At 38.5% G+C, this 25,984-nt stretch overlaps 2 protein-coding genes across 5 annotated transcripts in view; both read left to right on the top strand.

The window, feature by feature from the left end:
• LOC121890617 (NACHT, LRR and PYD domains-containing protein 12-like) overlaps positions 1 to 15,149 on the top strand; it is a 28,721-nt gene extending 13,572 nt beyond the window's left edge. Inside the window, exons 6-10 of the mRNA XM_042403065.1 lie at positions 570 to 746; positions 3,302 to 3,475; positions 12,813 to 12,980; positions 13,833 to 14,012; positions 15,055 to 15,149. Coding sequence (XP_042258999.1) covers positions 570 to 746; positions 3,302 to 3,475; positions 12,813 to 12,980; positions 13,833 to 14,012; positions 15,055 to 15,067 — 712 coding nt within the window. The 3' untranslated portion in view covers positions 15,068 to 15,149. The remainder of the gene's footprint in view (positions 1 to 569; positions 747 to 3,301; positions 3,476 to 12,812; positions 12,981 to 13,832; positions 14,013 to 15,054) is intronic.
• Positions 15,150 to 22,650: 7,501 nt separating this feature from the next.
• The window catches only part of ptpro (protein tyrosine phosphatase receptor type O), a 70,953-nt gene continuing 67,619 nt past the window's right edge, over positions 22,651 to 25,984 (top strand). For all 4 annotated transcript variants that reach the window (XM_042403051.1, XM_042403049.1, XM_042403048.1 and 1 more), the window contains exon 1: positions 22,651 to 23,084. In XM_042403051.1, coding sequence (XP_042258985.1) covers positions 23,037 to 23,084 — 48 coding nt within the window. In that variant the 5' untranslated portion in view covers positions 22,651 to 23,036. The remainder of the gene's footprint in view (positions 23,085 to 25,984) is intronic.

Genomic DNA, 25,984 nt, shown 5'->3' with positions numbered 1-25,984 from the left:
AGCAACAAATATAATATCCAGTATTTACTTGTTCCAATACTATTATGAAGCTGTGCAGTGTTTATATTAACAGAAATATTTAAACACAAGATGCTGTGATTTTTTTCATGGCGACATCATTCCATTAAATGTAAATAATGTTGATATGTTGAACATCATTTTCCTCCTAATTTCCCAACATCCATCCGGACATATTTGATATCATTATAAATGTTGGGATCTTGAGTAGAATCTGAAATATTCATGTGGATTTTTAACTTGTGTTTGGCTGCACAACATGAGTTTGTATAGATGGAGTCACTGGTGGAGCTGCAGAGTTTAAGAGGTGAAGTCACTACGTCTTTATTGAAGTAGCAGCATGTTGTCATTAATATTAATGAGAGCTCTTTTTCACTGTTTGTATTTGAAAGTCTTTAACCTGCATCCTGTTGGGTTCAGCTGGTTGGAGTTTCCATTTTCTAAACTTCTACATTCTAAACCTTCTTCAGCTCTGAACAGATTATGAAACTTTGCATGATTTCAAACATGAACTTTGTTTTCTAAAGTAACGTCATTTATTCTTTATTCAGATTGAGTGGCTGCAGTTTGTCAGAGATCAGCTGTGCTTCTCTGGTCTCAGCTCTGAAGTCCAACCCCTCATCCCATCTGAGATATCTTGATCTAAGAGGAAATAACCTGAAGGACTCGGACATGAAACAACTGTCTGATCTTAAGGAGAGTCCACACTGTAGACTGGAGACTCTGAGGTCAGTTCACTGACTGTAGAAACTGTAGAAAATGTCCACTGTTAGTTGTTAAAGTAAATGAATGTTCATAATTTTTGGTAAAGAGTCACATCTGTATACAGAAGATCCTCTCAACTAATATCTGTTTTAAATTGATCAAGTTTACTTGCTGAAGGAGAAATATTTCTTTATTATTTTATTTAATGTGTTTAATGAATAATGTCTGATCATTGTGTGTGTTCTAAAATATTTATATTTTAAAACACACACACACACAGGGACACAGAGAGATCAATGCAGGTATTTAAAGTATTTTTTATAAATCAGTGTTGACATGAATATGTGTCTGAATGTTGTGGTGACATTTGGATGATATCTGTAGAAGGCTGACATCACAGCCAGCAGGACAGGGGGGCACTGGGGGGCAATGTCTATCCAATTGGGATGTTGTGCCCCACCCAAACTTCAGATTCATGGAAACTTCCTGTCTTACTGTACGTGACTGAAGTTAGGCTACATCGCACACACACTGTCACAACACAGTTTCATGTAGCTAACAGCTAGATGAAAGTTGGAAACTATGGCTAAGCAGTTATGTTTGAGCCACTTTTTTAACAAAAACTCGTCCAGAGGATGAAGCATGTTGGGACCAGGCCGTGCCTTAAAGTGAAGTCACAGCACGATGGTTGTGAGACATTTGTTGGCTCTAAAGTAGGGCTGCTCGATTATGGCAAATATCATACTCACGATTATTTTGGTCAATATTGAAATCACAAGTATTTAACACAATTTCATTTTGACTCATGGAACAGAAACGCTTCCATTTTATTAAATGTAGCAGTCGACACTGACTCTGAGTGTCTCACAGAGACCCCATGTTTTTGGGGTTTTTTTCTGTTGCATTCAGTGAAGCGTAATCTGCACAGACAGCTGTTTAAATCACAGAAATATCCGGCTGTATATGTGTTTTAGGCATGCACGATATTGGATTTTCCATCTCATTTTTGCCGATGCCGATATATGTGCACATTTTATCCACCTGGCTGAGGAGACTATTACACCTGCAATCATAGATTGTACGAATGATCAAGAAAGACAATATATGAAGAACGAGAGCATCACTGCGAAGTGACAATAATAAACAATAATCGTTTTATCTCCATTATCTAGTTTTCATAATCGTTGGAAGCCAAAATCGTAATCGGAAGTTAAATTCGATTAATCGCACATTCCTACTCTAAAGGACCCTTCAGTCACCAAATACGGTGCAACAACAGATCCAGATGCGCATCAGATCATCCATGTTGACTGGACACCTGAACAACTTGACGTTTTCGTCTTTTGAAAGAGAACTAACTGACACTTGTGATTACAAAGACATAATCAACCTTTCCAACTCAAAGCCCAGAAGACTCGGCCTTGTGTAGGAATAGTAGCCGCAGGTAAGCCAGTGTTATTTATCCTGGCCCGCCGTGGCATGTTAGGATTGTGGTTTCTGTGAGGAAGTTCTGAACTGTAACATATTCATTGTTCAATTTGTTTCAAGAGTTATGCAGTGTTGGTTTGGTTATTACAGTGGAAACCGCCTGTATTGATCACAGTTACAGTGATCAATCTCTTATATGGATCACAAAGCTTGAGACTGAATCATTCTTATACAAATGTTGTTTAAATAGTTTGCTTATACTAATCAAGTACAGTGTTCATTTTGGGTCTTTTCATACATGAATCCATATGGAAAAAATTGTACAACTTCAGTAATTCTATTTTTTTTTTTTATTTTACTCCCATGAAACATGTTTGATATGTTCCTGGCGGCTGCGGCACCATTACTGCCTCGTGGTAACCCGTCTGCTTCCAGCTGGTGACCTGAGGCTGCTGCTGCCTGCACATTGAAATCATGACGGGAAAAAGAAAATCATTTTCTCTCAATGAAAAACGTTGTTTCCTCGAAGCTCATGACAAACTGCCAAAAACCAGCCAACGAGATGCAGCAGCGACACAACAACCAGCGTTTAAACAGCTGTACTGTATTTTGAAACAGTCAGTAAAATTCATTAAATAGCGAAGCTGCTCGTTTCATTACTTTATATTCATGTAATAAATATACAAATGTCAATTAGATGGTATTCTGCATGAGAAATAAAGAAAAGATGTTTAAAAATCAGTTATAATAATCATCTGTTGATAGTGATCAATTTGATCCAGACAGATGTGATCAATATAAACAGTTTCCACTTTATTGTGTTATTTCTTCTTTTATGTATAGAAAGCCATTCATCTGACTCATTTACATTAAACTACCAAAAAAAAAGAAAGAAATGTCTGATCTATGAGCATGTAAAAAGGAGTGCCCACCCGTGACGACCTTGTGCCCCCCTGCTGATAATTGTCTGGCGCCGCTCTGGCTGATATTATGATGATCCACAATAACACAATGACAAAGTTACTCTGCTCATTTTAGTGAAAAGCTCATTGATGAGGACATAGTAATGTTGAACTACACATTTAAAACCTGAACACATCTGATTGGATTATAAATGGATTTTAATCTACATCATTTATTCTTTATTCAGATTGTGGTTCTGCAGGTTGTCAGAGATCAGTTGTGCTTCTCTGGCCTCAGCTCTGAAGTCCAACCTCTCCCATCTGAGAAAGCTGAATCTGACTAGAGGAAAGTTTCAGGAATCAGACGTGAAGCTACTGTGTGATTTTCTGGAGAGTCCAGACTGTAGACTGGAGACTCTGAGGTCAGTTCACTGACTGTCTGTTACTATTGTTGATCTTAATGTTTAACAACTGAACCTAATTTATGTACATACATAACTTACATCCATGAAGTTCATTTTCTTTTTTCCATATTTTCATTTTTTTACTGTACAAAGTTTAGTCTGTAGTTATAAAAGATGACTGATTCTTAAAGAAACTGTAGAAAATGTCCACTGTTAGTTGTTAAAGTAAATGAATGCTTATAACTTTTGATAAAGAGTCACATCTGTATACAGAAGATCCTCTCAACTAATATCTGTTTTAAACTGATCAAGTTTACTTGCTGAAGGAGAAATATTTCTTTATTAGATTATTTAATGTTTTTTACACAATAATGTCTGATAATTGATATTGATCCTTCACAATAATCTCTCTCACACACACACACTGATCTAAATGCAGGTGTTTAAAGTATTTTTCATGAATCAGTGTTGACATGAATATGTGTCTGAATGTTGTGGTGACATTTGGATGATGTCTGTAGAAGGCTGACATCATGATGATCCACAATAACACAATGACAAAGTTACTCTGCTCATTTTAGTGAAAAGTTCATTGATGAGGACAGTAATGTTGAACTACACATTTAAAACCTGAACACATCTGATTGGATTACAAATGGATTTTAATCTACATCATTTATTCTTTATTCAGATTGATTAAATGCAGTTTGTCAGAGATCAGTTGTGCTTCTCTGGTCTCAGCTCTGAAGTCCAACCCCTCCCATCTGAGACATCTGGATCTGTCTCACAACGACGTGTGTGACGTGAAGCAGCTGTGTGATTTTCTGGAGAGTCCACACTGTAGACTGGAGACTCTGAAGTAAGACACCATTTTTTACTTCTGTGCTGAGATTAATATGATGTGACAGTTGTGGTGACACTAAACTGCAGACATAAAGCTGATATTATGCTGATCCACACTGAGGATCTATTTTCTTCTTCAGTGGTTTAGTCCATTGACTGTCAGAACAATGTTGAGCTGCACATTTAAAACCTTCATATAACAAGAAAAATCTACACTGGATAATTCACTCTGAACCTCTCAAACTCTGTTTTTATCTTTTCTATTTGACAGTTTTTAACCTGCATCCTGTTGGGTTCAGCTGTTTGGAGTTTCCATCTTCTAAACTTTAGGACAAAAAAATAGATTTTCAGATTAATTGCGATTCTTATTTGAATGATCAATAATTGATTATTGAAATCCAGAAATGGATCTTTGCATTTGTGTCTTAACTCAGTAAACATGTACATGTGCTCTGTGTTGTGTGTGTGCAGTGGTTACTTGTTGTAAATGGTTCAGTTAGAGCAGCATGATGTGTAAAATGTCCACTTTGTTTAAATCCAGTTATTACAACGTGCACAATAATCTTATTTTAAGTGTAAAAGTAACATAGATGCTAGCTGCTATATTAGCTGCCTTGAGTCACCACAGTCCTGTAAACCGTGACGTGAATAGTTTCAGTCTGTGGACCCGCCGCAGTTTACGGGACTGTGGTGACTCAGGATGGTCAGCTGACTCTGGCTGTCTCGTAGGGGATCTAGAGATCACATCTACAAGAGGAACAGACTGAAAAAAGACTCCACACACTGATCTGAGCTCTGGGTTTGTGTTTGTTAACGACATATTATCTCTGACTACGAGATGTGAAAGCGTGGAAGTGGACTGAACAGTGTGCAGATTCTACTGTATTCAGTCTGTCTCTACCTGCCGGGGAGCTAACGCCAGCCAGCAGCTGTCTGCAGGTATCACACTGATGTCAACACAAATACAAACAGTGCAGATGAACTAATGAGCAGACTTTCAGTTTCTGCTGTCTGTGCTCAAAGTGATAAAGTTGAAACAGCAGGTACTGACAGTCCATGTGTTGCATTATGGGATAGCATTTATGTGTTTTAAATGTACATAATGATGAAGCTCTTGCAAGTGATGCAGGTCTTTTATTATTCTTGCTCAACTGTTTTGCACATGTAGACCTAAAACATATAAATGTGTCGTGTTTTAGTCTTTTGACATTTTTACTTGTGTTTGGCTGAACAACATGAGTTTGTATAGACGGTAGGGCTGCTCGATTATGGCAAAAATCATAATCACGATTATTTAACACAATTATTTTTTGACTCATTTTTGCTAATGCTGATATATGTGCACATATTTTTTTCCACCTGGCTGAGGAGACTATTACACCTGCAATCATAGATTGTACTAATGATCAAGAAAGACAATATATGAAGGAAGAACTTATGAAGACTGGAGTTCAGGAGCTCAGCATTAAAACACATGAACCTGCCAAGTGGGTGGAGCAGTAGTTTTCTTTGACTTTATCAGACAGACAGGAGTAATGTGCAGGATTTCATCTTTGGTGCACAGTCCGAAGCAGAAGGTGGCGGTAATGCACCTCATACGCTGGTTGCCAATAGCTGTTATAAACCAAAAAGAAGAAGAAGAAAAAGAAAACGTTTTTTCCAACAGAGTGGTACATCCTGTCAGCCGAGGTGTTTCCTATCTCTGCAGCCGAACACAGCAGCTCCTCTGCGGACTGTTTCATCCTGACGGTCCCGGTGTTTCCTCCGCAGGCTCCACTTCACTCAGCTGCCCGACAGACCCGCTGCTTCTTCCCACTTTAACCTGAATAACAAACCGGGGCTCGGTGCTCCGGTTGGATCCAGACGGAGAGCCGGGGCTAGCTGGGAGGCTAGCGGAGCGTTAGCCGCAGCATGACCGGAGGGAAGCACAGCCAGCTAGCCTCCGCTAGCCTCCCAGCTAACGTTACCTCCGGTTTCACTACAGGCAGATTCACTCTCTACAGTGGGCGAGGAAATAAAACCAATGAATCAATAAGTACAAACACTGTTGATTTCTTCCCGTGGAGCCGACATGCAAACTATTTAGGTTCAGTAAATCCCAGCTGTCAGTCAGCCTGGTGAAGGCAGGTTAGTCTGTGGACAGAGACGCTCAACGCCTGTCGGAGGCGTTTAAGGAGGAGCGAAAGCGCACCGCTGTAAAGGAAAGAGGTTTGCTGGATTTAGAACACAAGACAAAACGAGAGCATCACTGCGAAATGACAATAATAAACAATAATCGTTTTATCTCCATTATCTTGTTTTCATAATCGTTGGAAGCCAAAATCGTAATCGGAAGTTAAATTTGATTAACCACACAGCCCTAGATCAAGTTCATATGTTGAAGGAGAAATATTTCTTTATTATATTATTTAATGTGTTTAATGAGTAATGTCTGATCATTGATATTGATCCTTCAGAACACACACACTGATCTAAATGCAGGTGTTTAAAGTATTTTTTATGAATCAGTGTTGACATGAATATGTGTCTGAATGTTGTGGTGACATTTGGATGATGTCTGTAGAAGGCTGACATCATGATGATCCACAATAACACAACGATAAAGTTACTCTGCTCATTTTAGTGAAAAGCTCATTGATGAGGACATAGTAATGTTGAACTACACATTTAAAACCTGAACACATCTGATTGGATTATAAATGGATTTTAATCTACATCATTTATTCTTTATTCAGATTGATTAAATGCAGGTTGTCGGAGATCAGCTGTGCTTCTCTGGTCTCAGCTCTGAAGTCCAACCCCTCCCATCTGAGACATCTGGATCTGTCTGACAACAACATTTGTGACGTGAAGCAGCTGTGTGATTTTCTGGAGAGTCCACACTGTAGACTGGAGGTTCTGGAGTAAGACACCATTTTTTACTTCTGTGCTGAGATTAATATGATGTGACAGTTGTGGTGACACTAAACTGCAGACATAAAGCTGATATTATGCTGATCCACACTGAGGATCTATTTTCTTCTTCAGTGGTTTAGTCCATTGACTGTCAGAACAATGTTGAGCTGCACATTTAAAACCTTCATATAACAAGAAAAATCTACACTGGATAATTCACTCTGAACCTCTGAAACTCTGTTTTTATCTTTTCTATTTGACAGTTTTTAACCTGCATCCTGTTGGGTTCAGCTGTTTGGAGTTTCCATCTTCTAAACTTTAGGACAAAAAAATAGATTTTCAGATTAATTGCGATTCTTATTTGAATGATCAATAATTGATTCTTGAAATCCAGAGATGGATCTTTGCATTTGTGTCTTTACTCAGTAAACATGTACATGTGCTCTGTGTTGTGTGTGTGCAGTGGTTACTTGTTGTAAATGGTTCAGTTAGAGCAGCATGATGTGTAAAATGTCCACTTTGTTTAAATCCAGTTATTACAACGTGCACAAAAATCTTATTTTAAGTGTAAAAGTAACGTAGATGCTAGCTGCTATATTAGCTGCCTTGAGTCACCACAGTCCCGTAAACCGTGACGTGAATGGTTTCAGTCTGTGGACCCGCCGCAGTTTACGGGACTGTGGTGACTCAGGATGGTCAGCTGACTCTGGCTGTCTCGTAGGGGATCTAGAGATCACATCTACAAGAGGAACAGACTGAAAAAAGACTCCACACACTGATCTGAGCTCTGGGTTTGTGTTTGTTAACGAGATATTATCTCTGACTACGAGATGTGAAAGCGTGGAAGTGGACTGAACAGTGTGCAGATTCTGCTGTATTCAGTCTGTCTCTACCTGCCGGGGAGCTAACGCCAGCCAGCAGCTGTCTGCAGGTATCACACTGATGTCAACACAAATACAAACAGTGCAGATGAACTAATGAGCAGACTTTCAGTTTCTGCTGTCTGTGCTCAAAGTGATAAAGTTGAAACAGCAGGTACTGACAGTCCATGTGTTGCATTATGGGATAGCATTTATGTGTTTTAAATGTACATAATGATGAAGCTCTTGCAAGTGATGCAGGTCTTTTATTATTCTTGCTCAACTGTTTTGCACATGTAGACCTAAAACATATAAATGTGTCGTGTTTTAGTCTTTTGACATTTTTACTTGTGTTTGGCTGAACAACATGAGTTTGTATAGACGGTAGGGCTGCTCGATTATGGCAAAAATCATAATCACGATTATTTAACACAATTATTTTTTGACTCTCATTTTTGCCAATGCTGATATATATGCACATATTTTTTCCACCTGGCTGAGGAGACTATTACACCTGCAATCATAGATTGTACTAATGATCAAGAAAGACAATATATGAAGGAAGAACTTATGAAGACTGGAGTTCAGGAGCTCAGCATTAAAACACATGAACCTGCCAAGTGGGTGGAGCAGTAGTTTTCTTTGAGTTTATTAGACAGACAGGAGTAATGTGCAGGATTTCATCTTTGGTGCACAGTCCGAAGCAGAAGGTGGCGGTAATGCACCTCATACGCTGGTTGCCAATAGCTGTTATAAACCAAAAAGAAGAAGAAGAAAAAGAAAACGTTTTTTCCAACAGAGTGGTACATCCTGTCAGCCGAGGTGTTTCCTATCTCTGCAGCCGAACACAGCAGCTCCTCTGCGGACTGTTTCATCCTGACGGTCCCGGTGTTTCCTCCGCAGGCTCCACTTCACTCAGCTGCCCGACAGACCCGCTGCTTCTTCCCACTTTAACCTGAATAACAAACCGGGGCTCGGTGCTCCGGTTGGATCCAGACGGAGAGCCGGGGCTAGCTGGGAGGCTAGCGGAGCGTTAGCCGCAGCATGACCGGAGGGAAGCACAGCCAGCTAGCCTCCGCTAGCCTCCCAGCTAACGTTACCTCCGGTTTCACTACAGGCAGATTCACTCGCTACAGTGGGCGAGGAAATAAAACCAATGAATCAATAAGTACAAACACTGTTGATTTCTTCCCGTGGAGCCGACATGCAAACTATTTAGGTTCAGTAAATCCCAGCTGTCAGTCAGCCTGGTGAAGGCAGGTTAGTCTGTGGACAGAGACGCTCAACGCCTGTCGGAGGCGTTTAAGGAGGAGCGAAAGCGCACCGCTGTAAAGGAAAGAGGTTTGCTGGATTTAGAACACAAGACAAAACGAGAGCATCACTGCGAAATGACAATAATAAACAATAATCGTTTTATCTCCATTATCTTGTTTTCATAATCGTTGGAAGCCAAAATCGTAATCGGAAGTTAAATTTGATTAACCACACAGCCCTAGATCAAGTTCATATGTTGAAGGAGAAATATTTCTTTATTATATTATTTAATGTGTTTAATGAGTAATGTCTGATCATTGATATTGATCCTTCAGAACACACACACTGATCTAAATGCAGGTGTTTAAAGTATTTTTTATGAATCAGTGTTGACATGAATATGTGTCTGAATGTTGTGGTGACATTTGGATGATGTCTGTAGAAGGCTGACATCATGATGATCCACAATAACACAACGATAAAGTTACTCTGCTCATTTTAGTGAAAAGCTCATTGATGAGGACATAGTAATGTTGAACTACACATTTAAAACCTGAACACATCTGATTGGATTATAAATGGATTTTAATCTACATCATTTATTCTTTATTCAGATTGATTAAATGCAGGTTGTCGGAGATCAGCTGTGCTTCTCTGGTCTCAGCTCTGAAGTCCAACCCCTCCCATCTGAGACATCTGGATCTGTCTGACAACAACATTTGTGACGTGAAGCAGCTGTGTGATTTTCTGGAGAGTCCACACTGTAGACTGGAGGTTCTGGAGTAAGACACCATTTTTTACTTCTGTGCTGAGATTAATATGATGTGACAGTTGTGGTGACACTAAACTGCAGACATAAAGCTGATATTATGCTGATCCACACTGAGGATCTATTTTCTTCTTCAGTGGTTTAGTCCATTGACTGTCAGAACAATGTTGAGCTGCACATTTAAAACCTTCATATAACAAGAAAAATCTACACTGGATAATTCACTCTGAACCTCTGAAACTCTGTTTTTATCTTTTCTATTTGACAGTTTTTAACCTGCATCCTGTTGGGTTCAGCTGTTTGGAGTTTCCATCTTCTAAACTTTAGGACAAAAAAATAGATTTTCAGATTAATTGCGATTCTTATTTGAATGATCAATAATTGATTCTTGAAATCCAGAGATGGATCTTTGCATTTGTGTCTTTACTCAGTAAACATGTACATGTGCTCTGTGTTGTGTGTGTGCAGTGGTTACTTGTTGTAAATGGTTCAGTTAGAGCAGCATGATGTGTAAAATGTCCACTTTGTTTAAATCCAGTTATTACAACGTGCACAAAAATCTTATTTTAAGTGTAAAAGTAACGTAGATGCTAGCTGCTATATTAGCTGCCTTGAGTCACCACAGTCCCGTAAACCGTGACGTGAATGGTTTCAGTCTGTGGACCCGCCGCAGTTTACGGGACTGTGGTGACTCAGGATGGTCAGCTGACTCTGGCTGTCTCGTAGGGGATCTAGAGATCACATCTACAAGAGGAACAGACTGAAAAAAGACTCCACACACTGATCTGAGCTCTGGGTTTGTGTTTGTTAACGAGATATTATCTCTGACTACGAGATGTGAAAGCGTGGAAGTGGACTGAACAGTGTGCAGATTCTGCTGTATTCAGTCTGTCTCTACCTGCCGGGGAGCTAACGCCAGCCAGCAGCTGTCTGCAGGTATCACACTGATGTCAACACAAATACAAACAGTGCAGATGAACTAATGAGCAGACTTTCAGTTTCTGCTGTCTGTGCTCAAAGTGATAAAGTTGAAACAGCAGGTACTGACAGTCCATGTGTTGCATTATGGGATAGCATTTATGTGTTTTAAATGTACATAATGATGAAGCTCTTGCAAGTGATGCAGGTCTTTTATTATTCTTGCTCAACTGTTTTGCACATGTAGACCTAAAACATATAAATGTGTCGTGTTTTAGTCTTTTGACATTTTTACTTGTGTTTGGCTGAACAACATGAGTTTGTATAGACGGTAGGGCTGCTCGATTATGGCAAAAATCATAATCACGATTATTTAACACAATTATTTTTTGACTCTCATTTTTGCCAATGCTGATATATATGCACATATTTTTTCCACCTGGCTGAGGAGACTATTACACCTGCAATCATAGATTGTACTAATGATCAAGAAAGACAATATATGAAGGAAGAACTTATGAAGACTGGAGTTCAGGAGCTCAGCATTAAAACACATGAACCTGCCAAGTGGGTGGAGCAGTAGTTTTCTTTGAGTTTATTAGACAGACAGGAGTAATGTGCAGGATTTCATCTTTGGTGCACAGTCCGAAGCAGAAGGTGGCGGTAATGCACCTCATACGCTGGTTGCCAATAGCTGTTATAAACCAAAAAGAAGAAGAAGAAAAAGAAAACGTTTTTTCCAACAGAGTGGTACATCCTGTCAGCCGAGGTGTTTCCTATCTCTGCAGCCGAACACAGCAGCTCCTCTGCGGACTGTTTCATCCTGACGGTCCCGGTGTTTCCTCCGCAGGCTCCACTTCACTCAGCTGCCCGACAGACCCGCTGCTTCTTCCCACTTTAACCTGAATAACAAACCGGGGCTCGGTGCTCCGGTTGGATCCAGACGGAGAGCCGGGGCTAGCTGGGAGGCTAGCGGAGCGTTAGCCGCAGCATGACCGGAGGGAAGCACAGCCAGCTAGCCTCCGCTAGCCTCCCAGCTAACGTTACCTCCGGTTTCACTACAGGCAGATTCACTCGCTACAGTGGGCGAGGAAATAAAACCAATGAATCAATAAGTACAAACACTGTTGATTTCTTCCCGTGGAGCCGACATGCAAACTATTTAGGTTCAGTAAATCCCAGCTGTCAGTCAGCCTTGTGAAGGCAGGTTAGTCTGTGGACAGAGACGCTCAACGCCTGTCGGAGGCGTTTAAGGAGGAGCGAAAGCGCACCGCTGTAAAGGAAAGAGGTTTGCTGGATTTAGAACACAAGACAAAACGAGAGCATCACTGCGAAATGACAATAATAAACAATAATCGTTTTATCTCCATTATCTTGTTTTCATAATCGTTGGAAGCCAAAATCGTAATCGGAAGTTAAATTTGATTAACCACACAGCCCTAGATCAAGTTCATATGTTGAAGGAGAAATATTTCTTTATTATATTATTTAATGTGTTTTAATGAATAATGTCTGATCATTGATATTGATCCTTCAGAACACACACACTGATCTAAATGCAGGTGTTTAAAGTATTTTTTATGAATCAGTGTTGACATGAATATGTGTCTGAATGTTGTGGTGACATTTGGATGATGTCTGTAGAAGGCTGACATCATGATGATCCACAATAACACAATGACAAAGTTACTCTGCTCATTTTAGTGAAAAGCTCATTGATGAGGACACAGTAATGTTGAACTACACATTTAAAACCTGAACACATCTGATTGGATTATAAATGGATTTTAATCTACATCATTTATTCTTTATTCAGATTGACTGACTGCAGTTTGTCAGAGATCAGTTGTGCTTCTCTGGCCTCAGCTCTGAAGTCCAACCCCTCCCATCTGAGAGAGCTGAATCTGTCTTTCAACGACATGTGTGACGTGAAGCAGCTGTGTGATTTTCTGGAGAGTCCACACTGTAGACTGGAGGTTCTGGAGTAAGACACCATTTTTTACTTCTGTGCTGAGATTAATATGATGTGACAGTTGTGGTGACACTAAACTGCAGACATAAAGCTGATATTATGCTGATCCACACTGAGGATCTATTTTCTTCTTCAGTGGTTTAGTCCATTGACTGTCAGAACAATGTTGAGCTGCACATATAAAACCTTCATATAACAAGAAAAATCTACACTGGATAATTCACTCTGAACCTCTGAAACTCTGTTTTTATCTTTTCTATTTGACAGTTTTTAACCTGCATCCTGTTGGGTTCAGCTGTTTGGAGTTTCCATCTTCTAAACCTTAGGACAAAAAAATAGATTTTCAGATTAATTGCGATTCTTATTTGAATGATCAATAATTGATTATTGAAATCCAGAGATGGATCTTTGCATTTGTGTCTTTACTCAGTAAACATGTACATGTGCTCTGTGTTGTGTGTGTGCAGTGGTTACTTGTTGTAAATGGTTCAGTTAGAGCAGCATGATGTGTAAAATGTCCACTTTGTTTAAATCCAGTTATTACAACGTGCACAAAAATCTTATTTTAAGTGTAAAAGTAACATAGATGCTAGCTGCTATATTAGCTGCCTTGAGTCACCACAGTCCCGTAAACCGTGACGTGAATAGTTTCAGTCTGTGGACCCGCCGCAGTTTACGGGACTGTGGTGACTCAGGATGGTCAGCTGACTCTGGCTGTCTCGTAGGGGATCTAGAGATCACATCTACAACTTTCTAAACTTCTACATTCTAAACCTTCTTCAGCTCTGAACAGATTATGAAACATTGAATGATTTCAAGCAGGAACTTTGTTTTCTAAAGTGACGTCATTTATTCTTTATTCAGATTGAGGCGCTGCAGTTTGTCAGAGACCAGCTGTGCTTCTCTGGCCTCAGCTCTGAAGTCCAACCCCTCATCCCATCTGAGAGAGCTGCATCTGTGGGGAAACTACGACCTGACGGACTCGGACATGAAACAGCTGTCTGATCTTCAGAAGAGTCCAGACTGTAGACTGGAGTATGTGGAGTGAGTAGAGAGTTGGAGTCAGTCTGTGCTGGTTTCAGCAGTATTGTATTAAACACAGTTAGTATCAAAGCAAAGATCCAGTATTTCCTGGTGAACCTTCAACCTTCTCAGTGGCTGCTTTCCTCAGTGAAGCTGTGAGAGGAGAATGGTGACAGGCTTCAGGATTGGACAGAAAGACAGAGAGAGAGAGAACAGTCAGCCAATCAGATCAGCCAGAAGCTTGTTGTGATCATGTGTTTGAGTTGATGTGAAGACGACTGTTGTTGTTGTGTTCATGTCTGCAGGAAATAAAGCTGGATTACAGCTGACAGCCTTACAAGATGTATAGAGACAGTGGTCCTCATCATCAAACTGTCCTACCATCAAATCTGATCTGAAAGTGTTTGTTCTCTCATTTCAACACTAAAGAATTGATCAGTTCATCTTTGTCAGAGCTCTAAGATCAGTCTGACTGCAGCCTGCAAATCACTGGCTCTGATTTCACACAAGCATCATTACGTTTAGTAACCATGTGGTCTTTATACAGACCAGAACCTCTGCTGAAGTCCAGGAATCACAGCAGCTGTTTAGCTGAGAGCTCTGACTGATTGTCATGTGATGATTTAACAGCAGGAAAGATCTTCAAATCCCACAGAGACTCTGTAGCTTTCAACTTTTCTAACAGTTGACATGTATCAACAGTAAATCCATCAGTAAACTGATGAGTGAATGTCTCTGTTTCTGCAGTAATGATGTGTTCATGACTCTCAGCACTTTATTTCCTCTGTGTACTTGAGTGAAATCTGCAGAGTAAACAGACTTGATAGCAAAAGTCTGTGCAGGTGTGTGAGCTTGGAGCTCAGTGTGTTCACTCCAACACGTTAACATGAGAGCTGAAAGGAAGCAGGCTACGCTGCACAGCTGTTCCACTTCTGGTCTGAACAGGACTGAAGTCCGTGCTGCTCTTTATACTGGATGTGCTGCATCACTGACTGACAGCTGATGAAGTGAGTCTCACTAAACACTGATTTATGACCTCTGCTGTTTCTTCTTCTCTCACCAGATGGGATTGGTGATCTCTGTCAGAGTGTGAGTGAACATCCAGGAGTGTGTGTTGAGAGAGGATCAGCTGGATCCTGATGATCCATCTGGACTGGAGTCTGGATCTGGATTTTGTCATCTTCACTTAAGTCTCTTAACTGACTACAAACTGAACAGTTATCTCTGGATTTTGTTGAATCAGCACTTTACAGATGTGTTATACATGAGCTGTTTGATGCAGAAAAGATTAAAAACAGGTATTATAAGTCAGACTCTGACCCTGGGCCCATATTTATCAAGCGTCTCAGAATCACACTGAGAGTTAACGAGGACTAAAACTAATTAATGAAGCAGAAGAGAATTTACTGTGACTGTCAACAGGAGAAGGATTACTCCTGGGAGAGAGTGAGACGTGGCTGTTTTACCACAGTCAGAGCAGCAGAGTTGCTCTGTGTGTAAACATTAAAGGTATCCAGCTTTTTTATGCAAAAATGTATGTCAAAATGAATAGTTTATATCTCATAATGATATTTAACAAGTCATTTGCATCAGGCTGTAAGTAAACACTGATCAGCCAATCAGGAGTCTTTAACAATAACTATATAATTTAAATTTGTAGGTGAGATCATGTGATCCAGCCCTATCCAATCACATCCTTTACATCTTTTCTACATTAGTGCAGCATCTTGCATGTTTTGTACAACACTGCACACAGTGATAATGATGCAAACGGACTCTGTATATATATTTGAAAATAATGTTAAAATGTATAAACTCTTCAGGTGTGTCTCTTTTTCTTATTGTTTTTTGATCTAGTTAACTTTTTATAGAAGGGTGTAAAGACTTAATACCTGTACAGGAATTTAAGGTTTCTTCTCTCTTTCTTGTCATTTATTAAAATATATTTTTGAATGTAGGTGATGTAGATTTTGATATATGGGATGATGAATCTGATAGAATGTTTATATATAAGATGAATGTTTGATATTTTGAAGTGTGGCTTTTGTATTACTTTTCTGTGTACTTTATTGAATTCTTGGATGTTTAACCATAGAGTTTGTCATGATGTATAAATATGGGTGTGTTTTCTATTTTTTAAACAATCTGGCCTGACGAAGATCCAAGTGGGATCAAAACGTTGCCATTATTAAACTTTGTGTGCAGACGTTACCTTTTTTCATTATCCACTGATCTACTGATTATTTTTGTTCCATATGCTAAATTTGAATCTTATGTGTGTTTTACTAGTTTATTTTCTTCCTGTATGTTTGTTAGTTTTGTGTAAAACATTGTGTAACGTTGGTTTTGAGAAGTTTTATAGACTTGTGAAGGGAGGGTGGTGGGATGATGATGGTGGGAAACAAAGACCAAATTCTAATAAACATCAGTGGAAATAAATGAACTTGCAGTGTTTTTATTCTGTGTCAAGCTTCAACTTCATGTATAACATCTATTTTTATTGTAGTTATTTTTTCTGTCTTTGTGTATAAATGAAGCATATTTGATTGAATCTGTGTTCTTTGTTTTGTTTCTGTGGATCTGTTAGATGTTTTTTGTCTAACCACTGGACCACCAGGACGCCATCTGAGTTTATGGTTACACTTTATTTTAAAGCTCCATTATTCTTATAATTTCTTATTAATTTCCTCAAAGTTTCCAGGGAATCAATTTCTGTGTAATTTGGTCTATTTATAGATTTCCATTTCCACCTGAGTTCATATTTATTCATCAGTCATTTATTATTGGAAACTTTATTCTCATATATGTTGAATTGTATGTTTTTCTGTAGATGAAACATGTTTGCATGTTTGTCTGACCTGCTGTGAACTGACTAAAAGACTTTAGCTTATGCTAGCTTAGCAACTGGAATTCATTCATTGGAAGTGAACCAACTGAACACTGTCTTTATTTGACCTATAAATTACTGCTAAAGTACTTGGTTCTTTCCAGGAAATTTATTCACTTTAGATTGTCTGTGTTTTCTTTATTCTTTAACTTTATTACTGAAATCAGGTGAAATATACAAACAAGGAAACAGCGCCACCATGTGATGATACAAGAAAACAGCAACCCATACAGACTGAACACAAACAACAAGGAGGAATAAATACATGAAAACAGACATTTTAAAACATGTGAGGAGAGGAGAGTAAATCTAGTTAGAGATGTCTCTATTCATCATTTTGTCTATCAAATGTCAGAAAATAGAGAAAATTAAGATTAAGAGTGAAATTGGTTTGCAGTGTTTGTCCAAAACTTAACAAACACAATAAAAGAAACACACACACTAAGAAGAAAAAAGCAATCAAGACATCGTCCACACATGGCACACATCCTTCATAAAATACACTAAACTACTACACAGCAGCGTCCAGCAGTGCTCCTGGAGTACAAAGATTCAATGTGAGAGAAGACACAATGCAGCCCAGAAATATACACAATGCCATACTTTTATCAGGTCGTCCCTGATTTGTAATTTCCTTTTTCTTTGGTAACTTAGTATTTCATGTAACTTATTGTAAAATCTTAAAAACACAACCGTTAGCAGCTCTACCCTGGATAATATTTCATGTGTTAGTGAATGAAATATTGATTGTGGTTGTAATGTATTCTTGTGGACAGTAGCAGGTAGTTTGTTGGTTTGGACAGCAGGTGGTGCTGCTGCATCAACAACGAGCTGAAACTCAAACATACAACAGTGTGTTTTAGTCTCACAGGGAGACAAGCTGGGTTCAAACCTGTGACATGGACACAACTCCAATAAATCTACATAAATATCAGCTGTGAAACAGGAAGCTTTGACATTTCATGAACCTCTTCTAATCTAAAAGTAGCTTTAAGGTTGTAAAACTGCTGCAGCAGCTGGATTAGATTCAGTGTTGAAGTTTTTTTTTTTATTTCCACTGGTTCATTTACTGAAGTACTTTACTACAATCATCAGATACTTGTACTTTACCTGAGTACACACATTTTAATAATACTTCATACTTTACTACTTTATACTCCACTACATTTATTTAAGTTAATTTTACTTTTAAGATTTAGATTTTACAAATACAGGACTTTAAAATAATAATCTTGAAGATTTTCATTTAAATGTCTGTTTAGTCACTATCTATCGCTGAATGAGGTAACACAATGGTGACTGAGCCTTTGGCCCACTGATGAAAGCTCTTGCATCTGTAGTATTATGAGTATTACGAACTGGGTGTTGGTGGCTTTCCCAGGAAAAATTCAAAGGCAGCACACAGTTATTGCAGTAGTTGGTCCACCAGAGAGGGTAGACAGGGCTAACACAACAGACTTGCTCTTCAACTCACTTGTGTGTGAAGCAAATCCGCGTTCAGCCACGACAAAACATAGCAAAACATTTATTTAAACGGTACGTTGGACACCATGTTGTGTTACGCAAGTGTTGCGACTATAGCAGCTGAGAAGGCCTTTTTAATAAGGAAGGGTTTATATACATGTTGCTGCTGATTGGTTAACACCTCTGACACACCCACCAAATGAGAAAATATACCTCAAAGCCTGTTGCACAATGTTTCGAGGAAATTCGTTGTTCAACCCAGAAACCGTAGCAAGATGGTGCACACCATTTTCAGTTTGAATGTGCTGTGTACTGCCTACTACATAATCAGTCAATAATACTGCCTTCTAAATGAATGATTGACTATGCCATTACCAGCAGTTCACTCAAGAATATTCAAGCAAGACAGTCATGTGATACAGTCATGCATCACAACATGACCGGTCCTTGCAGCCATTGAATGAAAATTGTTTATCACAAATGACCTCCTCCACTCAACGTAATATTTTACAGTATTATTTTAAGGCAAATTAAAATTATTAAATATTTTAGTGTAAAATACTGTCTGCCTTGCAGTCCGCCATTGTACAGTCTGAAGAGACACAACACATTTTGGGGCAGTTGAGTATGTCTAGTAAGCTAACGCTGCTTACACAGATATTCTTGCTAATCTAGATACATCCAGGCATTTCTTGCGTACACAAAATCCACATACTATGCAGTTAGAACGCACTACATAATCAATTTGACGTCATACTTAGTATGAATAGTATGTTAGTATGTTAGATTCCAAATCACATACTTTTTCTTTTTAAATATGTATTTTTGGCCATTTTCATGCCTTTATTGGACAATGACAGTGATAAGTTGACAGGAAATGAGGGGAGAAAGAGACAGGAAATGACATGCAACAAAGGTCCACTGCGAGCTGCGGACCTTGCAGTTATGTGGCTAGCGTCAGTAGGTTAGGGCACACCATACTTTTTCTTTTTACTTTTAGTACATACTGCAGCTGCTATGCTATACAAAGTACGTAGTGTTGCATACAGTATGCACACAATTGGGACGTACTACTTCGTCATAACATTACGCCTTGAACTTTGACCCTCTTGCTCATACATCCATTGTAGTCTGTGGTGCAAAATTTGAATATTGCTGAAAAAAATGGTTGGTGCCACATTTCTTATCTTGGCAATACAACAAAACGCCATTCACTGAGCTCACCAAAGACACGCAGACTGTCAATGTGCTGTCATCTGTCTGTGCTCTGTCGTTGCTCAGTTGATCTGGTGTATCTTCTGCTGCACAGAGGATTATGGGTCAGAATAGCCAGAAAAGCATGCTGGCATGCATACCGCAAAGTGTGACTAGATGCATCCTGGTATTCTTGGCATACTGCATTAACATACTCAATCTTTTTCTGGCATACTAAATAGTATGGTCTCTGCTAGTGTGACTGTTTGGAGCTCTGGGAGTGAAGTCAAGTGATGTCCGAAAACACACCTGCAATTACTGCTTATCACCATAGGTGCCGCCAATGAGAACGAAATGGAGATTTTTGAGACTTTACTTTAGTGTAAAAAATAGTCTGCAGAGTATCAGTGATGAAAAGAATCATTAGTTCCAGTTCTGGTGCAAAGTGTGAATGATGTCATGAATTATGAGCAACAGATGTGTTTGTTATTAAGCTAAAACATTAAAAATATATTAAAATATTAGAAACAGAAACTGTTTAATCTGTGTTAAAATGTCACAACAACATAAACATTAGGACGGTTTATTTATTGAATGTTTGAGCTGTTGTTGTTTTCACGACTGTCCTGAACCAACAGTGAACACATGAACTCATGACGTCACTCAGGTGTGAACAGAATGAAAATATTCATGTTTTTCATCCTTCAATATTGATCTGTGAACACAATGAACATGTTTTTATTTATATTAATATAACTTTATTTATATGTAGAGGCAAACTGATTATCATTTATAATAATAATTCATCATCAAATTATTTTTTTATTAATGAATACACTGTAAAAGTGTTATTGTATAATTTATAGTATTTTTTAAAATTGAATTATTAATATTTTCACATACTTTCATTGAAAAAGGCACAAAAACAAGTTAAAATGACATTTAAATAAAGCCTATAATGATTTAATTTCTGACATTTTTCTGTTGTATTTGTATGTAAGAACAATAAAACTACATTTGTCACAACTTTTAACTGTCCTGTAATAATATTTTCAGTAATTATCATTTAACATTGTACATTCTATTGCCTCGTTTTTCTTGTTCTTTGGTTTCCTTGTGGCTTTATACTTTGTTAAACTGACAAAATGATGAATTGTACTCATAGCTGAGTTTGTGCTGATAACAAGAATACAAACATGCTAAACAAAGACAAAACTCAACACACAGAAAGTCTCAAATGAACCAAAATGAGACTGATCTCCAGAGGGTTGAAACACAGAAATAAAGACATAAAATTAAATAATAAGAAGCTTAATTTCATATTTTTTCTCTCATCTGTAATCCCACAATGTTCTGCGCTCAGTGTTTATAAAACGTACACACAAGACACAGAAAAAGAATAAACATATTAAAAACTACAATAACCAGAAGTCAGAAACTCAGTATGACAGACAAAAAACACACAAGAACAATAAACTCAATGATTTTTTGTCTTTTTAATAAAAAAAAACAGAGTTAAACTAAGTCAATAATTTAAAAAATAATTTCCCTCAAACCACCTCTCTTGAAAAATGATCAAATGAAACAGAAAAAGGGAAACGTGTGATATTTTGTAATGACACATATCATAAACACAAATGTGCACAAATGACTTTTGAGAGTGTTCATTTTATAATGTTTGTATGTGAAAACATCAAATGTGACGTCACATGTGAAACTGTTGTTTTCACACTTGATTTCTAACATTTCACATGTAAAATATCTGAAAATCACATGTGACATCAAAACTGCGTCACACGAACCAACTATGGAAGAAGTACTCAGATCCTTTACTGCAGTAAAAGTACCAGTACAGCAAAGTAAAAGTACTCCATTTACAAGTAAAAGTCCTACTACAGTAAAAGTACATAAGTATTATGAGCTTGATGTAGTTCAAGTATTGCAGTAAAAGTACATAAGTATTATGAGCTTGATGTAGTTAAAGTATTGCAGTAAAAGTACATAAGTATTATGAGCTTGATGTAGTTAAAGTATTGCAGTAAAAGTACATAAGTATTATGAGCTTGATGTAGTTAAAGTATTGCAGTAAAAGTACATAAGTATTATGAGCTTGATGTAGTTAAAGTATTGCAGTAAAAGTACATAAGTATTATGAGCTTGATGTAGTTAAAGTATTGCAGTAAAAGTAGTGGTTTGGTCCCTCTGACTGATATATTATTATATATGACATCATTAGATTATTAATAGTGAAGCATCAGTGTTAGAGCAGCATGTTACTGTTGTAGCTGCTGGAGGTGGAGCTAGTTTACACTACTTTATATACAGTTAGCTAGTTTAGTCCAGTGGTTCCCAACCTAGGGGTCGGGCCCCTCCAAAGGGTCAGCAGATAAATCTGAGGGGTGGTGAGATGATTAATGGGAGAGGAAAGAAGAAAAAACAAAGTTCTGATACACAAATCTGTTTTCAGTTTTTGGACTTTTTCTCTAATCTTTGATTTTTGCTGAAATATTGGATCATTTGAACATTTATTGAAATGAAAGCATGTGAGAAGTTTAGAGGGAAAAATCACTATTTGGTGGAGCTGTTAACAACTCATAGACATGTGAAATGTGACCCCGACTACACACTGCTTTTTGTAAGACGTCAAAAGACAAAAAGGTTGGAAACCACTGGTTTCATCTTTAACAATGTGTTGTATTTTAAAAGCTTGTTATATTATCCATTGTGTCAAATCTTCATCTGAAAAGTAACTAAAGCTGTCAAATAAATGTAGTGGAGTAGAAAGTACAATATTTCCCTCTGAAATGTAGAAAGTAGCATCACATGGAAATACTCAAGTAAAGTACAAGTACCTCTAAACTGTACTTCAGTAAATGTACTTAGTTACTGCTAAAAATCACCTGATTTAAACAGAATGCTTAACACTGGAATTCAAAAACAAAACCTTTAAGTTATGTAAAATTCATATATTACATTTTAAATTATATCCTCTTCCATCTCTGGCTGATGATGAGGAGGAGGGTGAAGAGGAAGAGAAGGAGGAGGATGATGATGATGATGAGCAGGAGGAGGAGGAGGATGAGGAGAAGGAGGAGGAGAAGGAGGGGGAGGGTCCGTGTGTCTGCATGCAGCCTCCGGAGCGCAGGGCGGGGCGACGCCGCGCAGCAGCAGCTTCATCACCGCTGACCGACACCGACCTCCTGCTCGTCTCCAGGCCGCGGCATGGACGCCGGAGCCCGGCCCGTTTTCTCTGAATCACAGCGGGGTCCGGTTCGAGCTGCGGTCCGTGCGGATGATTAGAATGATGATGATGATGATGATGATATAATGATGGTGGCGTGCAGTTAGAGCTGCGGAGCGGAAACAAACCGCAGACTGAATCCGTGCGGCAGCGGGAGCATCGCGGTCCGATGCAGCAGAAAAATCGCCATTGTTTGGATGCGCAGCAGACTGAGAGGAAAAAGCCCGACTTCACTGCAGCTGTTTGACTGACACACATCATGCTTCCCCCGCTGCTTCCCGCCGTCTATCTGCTCTGCTTCGTCCAGGTAAAGACGCGTTTTTTCCGGGGAAATATTCCGCTTTTGGTGCGTTTTCTGCTGCCTGGATGTCATGAAGCAGCAGCAGGAGTCTGTGTCGCTTTGTTTAGTGAAAACACAGCAGATAAAATGTGTTCAGGTTTAGAAGAGGAGTTATATAAGAAGTGGATGATGAATATTTGAGTGTGTGTCGGTGTGTGTGTGTGTGTGTGTGTGTGTGTGTGGAGATGGACGCGTTGTGGCACCGCAGGTCGGGTTGTGAAGCAGCCAGCAGCTCGTTTTGTCCTGCAGAAAGTGGGTCAGTCGGCTGCAGCCTCAGTGATTCCCTGCATGTGTGTCAGCATCACACACACACAGACACACACACACACACACACACTGAGGCCTGCATCAACACAAACACAGAAACCTTGTGAGCTGCTCTTCATCTGTCTTGAGGAGCAGAAATCATTTCACATCGTGCAGCAGCTGATGATGATCAATATCTGAATTGACCTGCTCAGGTGTGACTGCAGCTCCTCCAGTTTTATACCTGAGTCCAGTTTACAGCTTCTGCTGCTTCACCTGAGTATTAACATGTCGGTGGATTTGATTTTTTCAGAGGAGAATATTGTAGTTTTTCAGCTCTGTAACTATTTTTAACGTATTTATTTGTTTGCAAAGTAAGAAAATAGAATTTCATTTGGACATAAAGATACTGATGTGTGGACAAACTAGAGCTGCAACGATTAGTTAATTAATTGATTGGTTGCCAACTATTAAATTAATCTCTAATTAACTATTTTGATAATGGATTTATTTTGAGTCATGTTTTAAGAATAAAAGTCCAAATTCTCTGATTCCAGCTTGTTAAATGTGAATATTTTCTGGTTTCTTTTAGTCTCTATGACAATAACTAAACTATACATGAACTTAAAGTAAACAAACGCTTGTGAATCTCTGATATTAAATGTTTAAGAATAATTAAAGATGTTGGACAATACGCAAGTTTGAATTCCACAAATTCAAACAAAAATGCCAAATATTCACTGTTCAAGACTTGCAAAGGTGAGAAATTGTTGCTTTTCTTGGTCTTTCGTTACTGTAAATGTGATATTTTGGAGGTTTTGGACTGTTGTTTGGATAATATCAGACACAGCTTGGACTCCAGGATGTTTTCTGATGTTTTATTGATCAAATGATTCATCGATTTATCATTAAAAAAATAATCAGTAGATGAATCGATGATAAAAATGGTTAGTTGCAGCTCTACACAAAACAGCTTCCGTATCTACATGAAAATTTAGCCAAGTGATGTTTTTCATCATCAGTTAATCTGCTGAATGTTTATATTTTTTATCAGTTTTTTTTACAGTCATTACAGTCACAACACGGATCTGTGCGCTAACGGGACAGACAGGAACATACAGTACAGTTTCTAATAAAGCTGCAACTAACATTTATTGTCCTTATTGATGAATCTACCAGTTATTCTAGTTAGAAAATAGTAACAAATAAAAAGTCAATCTGAACAATAAACCAGGCCGATGTATCAGCTCACTGCAGATTTATCTGTATCGGTGCACGTTGGCCAATAAAATACTGAAATGCTACAGAAATCTGTAAAAATCAAATATATCAAAAATATTATAAAACTCTTAAATATCAATATGAGCCTCATAAACCCTGAATTGATCTGGCTTTAATCACGTCCATCACAGTTTCCAGAAGTCTGTCACATGTCTGATTTTTGTTCGACCAACAGTCCAAAACTCAAAGATATTCAGTTGATTTATAAAGATATAAAACACATGAGACATTTGAGAAACTGTGAACAAACAGAACATCTGGAGTTATTACAGTCACACGGTACATTCTTTAGATTTAATAACATATTATTAATATATTTCATCTTTCTTTCATTCAACCATCTCTCTGTCGGTATCTGTGCCTCTGTGTTCAGGTCAGTGTTATCTGATGGTTTGAGTTTCTAATTTCCTCTTTTATATCAACCGCAGTGAAGTCAGGATTCATATCATGTTTGTTCTCTTCATGGAAACACACAGTGAGAAGCAAAGACGTGACGCTATCGTTCTCCTCACTACTACTATTAATACTTATTCCCTCTTTAAATGCACAGTATGTAATTTCTGTTGTTAAGAGTCTTTCAATCAAAACAAGAACAAAAGACGGGAGTTTGATGATGTCGTGAAGTAGTGTGGGATCATGGGAGTTGTTGTCTTCAGTGTTAAATAACCACCACTGCCGTCAGGATTCCTTCATCGTTCAGCAGGTTTTTACCAGGAGCCGAATTATCTGCAGAGGAATTATCCTCCTCTTCAAAACAAACAGATCCAGTGATTAAAGCAGGTGATTAAAGCAGTTTCACATTAAAAATCAGTGTTTCTCTGAGGCTGTTGGGTGGAAACAGGACCTCCAGGAGGGGTTGTTAGCCGAACTGCTGCTAACGTTTGCTCAACTTGTTTCTCTGATCATTTAAGATCCAGACGTCTGATGACTAAAATCCTTCATCTGGTTAAAAGATATACTTAAAAACGACCAGGATCTAAAAACTGTATCATAAAAATGTGGATTAAAACTGAATGAAAGTCAATTTATGACAGAGTTTCTGGCGGGTAACCACAACGCTGACGTATGTACATGTATAGTCTTTGGTAAAGCGACCAAATGAAATGACTGTTTCTTTGATAAAAATTACGGATTTCTCTGGCTTTGAGAATTGTTGGAAACATTTGGGATAATGTAAGTAAATAGTGAATGGGCTGCATTTATATAGCGCCCTTCTAGTCTTACAACCACTCAATACATGTCAACATTCACACACATTCATACACTACGATGGAACAGCTATTGGGAGCAATGTGGGGTTCAGTATCTTGCCCAAGGACAAGCCGGGAATCGAACCGTCT

The sequence above is a fragment of the Thunnus maccoyii genome, chromosome 23 (assembly GCF_910596095.1).
Source record: "Thunnus maccoyii chromosome 23, fThuMac1.1, whole genome shotgun sequence".
Classification (NCBI taxonomy): Eukaryota; Metazoa; Chordata; class Actinopteri; order Scombriformes; family Scombridae; genus Thunnus; species Thunnus maccoyii.
Note: the sequence above shows the minus strand (reverse complement) of the source record. Positions and strands in the feature narration are given on the sequence as shown.